Below are 5,021 nucleotides of genomic sequence, written 5' to 3'. Positions count from 1 at the left end.
TTAGAGGGATGAACTACAATAGGTGTCTGAAACATGCTATAGTAGTCTATCGCAATCTGTTGGACCACATTGGACCAAACGATGTAATACTCCTACACAACTCTATTTTAATTTAAAAATACTTATCAAATTATTTATCATCTAATCGTGTCGTATTGTTGTACAGTTTATCTGGAGGCCGTATCTGGGTCTCGATCATCAGGTTAACCATGATGTTATTGCAGTTTGGACAACAAAGACACCAATTATCCGATTCACTACTATGGAGATGCACCAGAGTGACCGGGTAAAATTGGAGTTCGGCATGCACCAACAAATTCCAGAACCTCCAACGTGTTTGAGAGATTGGCATAAAAAAAGAGTCGATGCCCAATGGGATTATTCCAACTGGAGAGACTTCGCAAAAGATATGTGTCATCATTGGAGGAATCGAAGACAACACATCTTAAATGAACCAATTATACAAGATGCTATACCAACTCAACAATATATGGCATGGTTTAGGTCAGTTACAATGCAACAATTTATGTCTGAGCCACGATATTTGATTGATTCGCGCCAACTAGCTTTGTCATCATACGCCCAACAACAAGTTCCGTCCAACACCAATGCCAAACCACCCAAACCCAACAACCAACCTCACACCATCACCCTACCACATATACCCAAAAACCAAACATCCAACTTCGCAAGCCATTCATGCCACCCACTCAACAACCAAACACCCAACCTCAACCGTCTATAGCCCAGATGATTTATACGGTTCACTTCATCGTATCCCCCCACCAATGACCATCCAAACATCTCATCACCAAAATACTCAACCATTGTGTAACTATAGTACACCCCAGGAACCATTGCTTCGTTTCCAAAACAATTCAATGTCCCAATTTGGGCAACTATATTGTCCACAATTCACTCAACCACATCTAGCTAACTACGATAACATGAACATCGAACTCCATTACGGAAGCGTCGTTGGCCAGAGCCCCCCGGTTACTGGAAATAATGATGACACATCTATCAAATACCGTTAGAACTTCCGTCGGACCTTTACACCAGTCATCATTGGATCATTTCAGCACACAAAGACCCCAAACACCTCAAGAAATCGTGGGAGACCTCGAAGACAGACTAACGCACCTGAATGTAGAACGTTGGGACGTTTCGATTGGGTCGGACATTGAATTTTTGTCAATTCCCAATGTAACATTTATTATATCATGAATAATTTTTTTTTTAATATTTTATTTTATTATTTATTAAATAAATAAGAAAAATTAAAAAAAAAATAATATTAAGGTGTATGTGTCAAATGAATTGACGCATACACCAAGGCACATGTATAGGCGTCATGGTTGTTGGCGCCTCCATACAATGCTTTGAAAGCATGCGCCAACATCAGTGATGCCTCCTCTTTCTTTTAAATTGATGTGCCAGTTCATCTAGCGCATCTGTTTGTAAATGTGATTATTCCAATAATTTTTTTTAAATATTAATTATTTTATAAATTAATTTTTAAAAATATGATTATTTAAAAAAAAAACATTCAAAAGCAAACAAATTCGATGTACGTATGCACATATCTTGTCTAGTTTCGTAGGAAACAACATTGAAATATCATATCATATTCAATGTCATATTTTATAACTTCAAAGTCATATCATATTCACCCACCTAATCCCCTGATTTTGACATGCATAATTTTGTTAAATTTTTTTGCCGTATTTTACTTCATAAACATAAACTCGACGATGCTCTATTACTTGGCCATCATTTCACACAAATAATCAAATATCATGCAGCTTTGTCCTATTAAGTATTTTATTGGTATCCAAGCATTTTGCCTTCTTTTTAAGATTAATAATAAAGGTCAGAACATGATGGATTTGTTTGATTTGTACTATAGTCAATGCTCAATAAAACATAATAAATTTCTAGTTATTAGATACGAATTTTGTTATTAATTCTCAATGCTTACAAAATCTCAACCTTGACAATTTTGAGTAGGAGAGTTTCACATATTACATAATATATTCTTCTTCTTTTAAATAACAAATAAAAAATATTTAAGTATTTTAATTCGCAATATATATATATATATATATATATATAATATATATATATATATATATATATATATATATATATATATATATATATATATATATATATATATATATGATAAAAATGATGCACTAAAGATCTAGGATGTAAATATAAGATGAGAAGCGGCATAAAAAAATACTGAAACGCGCAATAATATAGTTAAAATCAAAATAACAACTCAATACAATACCTAGTAGTGAGATGTACTATCAGTTTTGTCCAATCTTTGTTTTATGTTTTGCTAAGTTGTACTATTAATTTTTAAATCAAAGATGATACAATTAAAATTGTGCTAGAGACTATTTATTCTTTACCTTTGAAAGTTCTCTTTGGTATGTGAGATTTTAATTACACTCGCTCTTCTTCTAAAAGGGTAGAAGTGGGTTTGCTTCGATCTTTTCTAGAGTTTTCTAGAGTTTTCTAATTTTATTTCCCATATGGATGCTATTGATTTGCCTCTCCTGGCAGGATGTTTACTTGGTACAGATACAATGGAAAGACAACGAGTAGGATTGATCAAATTTTATTTTCTAGTGAGTGGTGAGATATCTGGGGGAGACATCTCAATGGGATCTTCATGGGATCTTCGGGGGATGTTTCAAATCATTTCCCTATTATCTTAAAGTACAACAATCAATTATGGGCCCCTAAACGTTTTAGATTTAATTATCATTAGTTGACGCACTACAATCTTCATGGTTTAATTATTAATTTTTGAAAATGAATGAGGTGCATGGTTGACAAATTTTTTTTCGAGAAGCTCAGAGCTCTTAAAAGGGCTATAAAATATGGATTAGAGAGGTTTTTGGAAACCTTGACTCTCAGATTGATAGCATGAGAGGAATTTAACAGGGTTGATTCTTTGGCTGATTTTGGAGTCTTACCCAAGGAAGTGATTGAGACTAGATCCAAAGCGATATCTGATTTGTGGTGCCTCATTCGGATTAAGGATTCTGAATTGATTGAGCGATCTATATTTAAGTGGCTCAATGAGGGCGGTGCTAATTTAGGATTCTTCCATCTTCTATGAAGAGCATGAGTATAAGGAATGCTATTTTAGAGTTGAAGGTTGGTGAGGTCTGGATCGAAGGGATTTTTGAGATTATGCATTATGTGGTGAATAATTTCATTGAGATTTTCAGAGAACTATATGTCAATAGACCTCGTCTGGATGGTGTTATCTGCCGCTTTCTTTCGGTTGCCGACAACATGTTCTTATCAACTTTGTTTAGTTCCAAGAGCTTAATGTGGGTATATGTTAGAGTGGGGTGATACAAATCCAGATTCATAGGGTTTTAACTTCTCACTTTTTCAAAAAATTTGGAACCTGCTTTGAGGTTACCTCGGGAACATGTTTAATCAATTTCATCCTTTTGCATCTTTACCTCATAAATTTGCTTCTTACTTTGTTGATTTGATCCCTAAGGTTAACTCTCCTCCATCTTGGAGACTTCAGACATATCTGCCTAGTTGGATCCATTTATAAGTTGTTGGCAAAAGTGTTGGCCATTAGACTAGGTGTTAAGATGGATAAACTCATATCCCCTAATCAATCAGCTTTTCTTAAGGAGATTATGTTGGTGGATGGAGTGGTGGCTATCAATGAGGTGGTTGACGTGGCCAAGAGATCAAAAAGACATTGTCTTATTCTTAAGTTGGATTTTGAGAAAGCATATGGCTCATTTAGTTGAAATTTAATGGATTATATGCTAATCAAATTAGAGTTTAGTGATAAGGGGATGTCTTGGATGAAAGCTTGTGTCTTTGCCAGGAACCTTGCTGTTCTAATGAATGGGTCTCCTGCCCAGGAGATTGGCATTCAGATGGGTCTGAAACAAGAGTATCCCCTAGTTCATTTTATTTTTATTCTGGTTGTTGAGGGTCTTAGTGGTTTGGTAGTGAGGACAAAGGAGTTGGATCTGTACTCTGGATTTAAAGTTGGTACTTCTGGGTTGGTAATGTCTCACCTTCAGTATGCTGATGATTCTTTTTTGGTGGTTGATTCATCTATAGAGAATATGTGGTGTATTAAGGTTATTCTTAGAGATTTTTAGAGGGCCACAAGTATTTATGTTAACTTCTTCAAGATTAGTCTCATTGGGATTAATTTTGATAATGTCTTTCTTTCTTTTGCAGAGGATTTTCTCCATTGTGAGATATCCTTTATTCCTTTTAAGTACCTAAGGTTCCCAATGGGAGTCAATCCCCATCTTGAAGCTAATTGGGATCATTTGGTTGTCTTGTTGACAAAAAGACTTAACTATTGGAAGCATATATATGTCAATTTTGGAGGTACAGTGGTTCTTCTTAATTCAATGTTTAATGTTATTCATATATTCTTCTTGTCCTTTCTGAAATTTCCTGCTATTGTTTGGAAAAAGAAAATGGCGTTGCAAAGGAGATTTATTTAGGGTGGGGGAAATAATGTGTCTAAAATCCCCTAGGTGAATTGGGATGATGTCTCTAAGCCCAAAAGTAGAGGAGGATTAGGAGTGAAGGATCTCAAGCTGGTTAAGATTGGTCTTTTGGCTAAGTGGAAATGGAGGCTTCTTGTAAGGGATTCAGAGCTCTGGAGGGAGCTAGATATGGAGACATATTTATCTCTTTCCTTAGTGGTGGTAGGGACCAAGGTTTCAATTCTTCCTCATCCTGGTGGAAAGAGATCTCTCATCTCGGGACTAAAGAGGAAGGTGGTTCAGATTGGTATTTTGATGGCATTACAAGGAAAATGGGGTCGGGTCTTCAAACTTCCTTTTGGGAGGATCCTTGGCTTATGAGCTTCCTCTTAAAGTTCAAGTTTCCTGGTTTCTTCTCTAATTCTCTCCATAAAGAAGGGTTGGTGGGTGAAATATGGGAGGTTATTAATATGGTTTTTACTCGGGACTTTAGATGGAGAAGATCCTTCTTCCTCA

The 5,021-nt window shown here is 35.5% G+C and overlaps 1 protein-coding gene across 1 annotated transcript; it reads left to right on the top strand.

Annotated features, from left to right (window-relative positions):
* Positions 1-3,806: 3,806 nt before the first annotated feature.
* LOC127078599 (uncharacterized) lies at positions 3,807-4,163 on the top strand. Its single transcript, XM_051019039.1, has one exon. It carries the CDS (start codon positions 3,807-3,809, stop codon positions 4,161-4,163), a length of 357 nt encoding a protein of 118 aa, XP_050874996.1.
* The last annotated feature ends 858 nt before the right edge of the window (positions 4,164-5,021 follow it).

Source organism: Lathyrus oleraceus, chromosome 5 (genome assembly GCF_024323335.1).
Source record: "Lathyrus oleraceus cultivar Zhongwan6 chromosome 5, CAAS_Psat_ZW6_1.0, whole genome shotgun sequence".
Classification (NCBI taxonomy): Eukaryota; Viridiplantae; Streptophyta; class Magnoliopsida; order Fabales; family Fabaceae; genus Lathyrus; species Lathyrus oleraceus.
The sequence above is the reverse complement of the archived record's forward strand: the minus strand, read 5'-3'. Positions and strand labels throughout refer to the sequence as shown.

Bases quoted from the DNA above. Each gene is read 5' to 3' on its own strand.
- LOC127078599 (XM_051019039.1), top strand. From the start codon at position 3,807: ATGGATTATATGCTAATCAAATTAGAGTTTAGTGATAAGGGGATGTCT.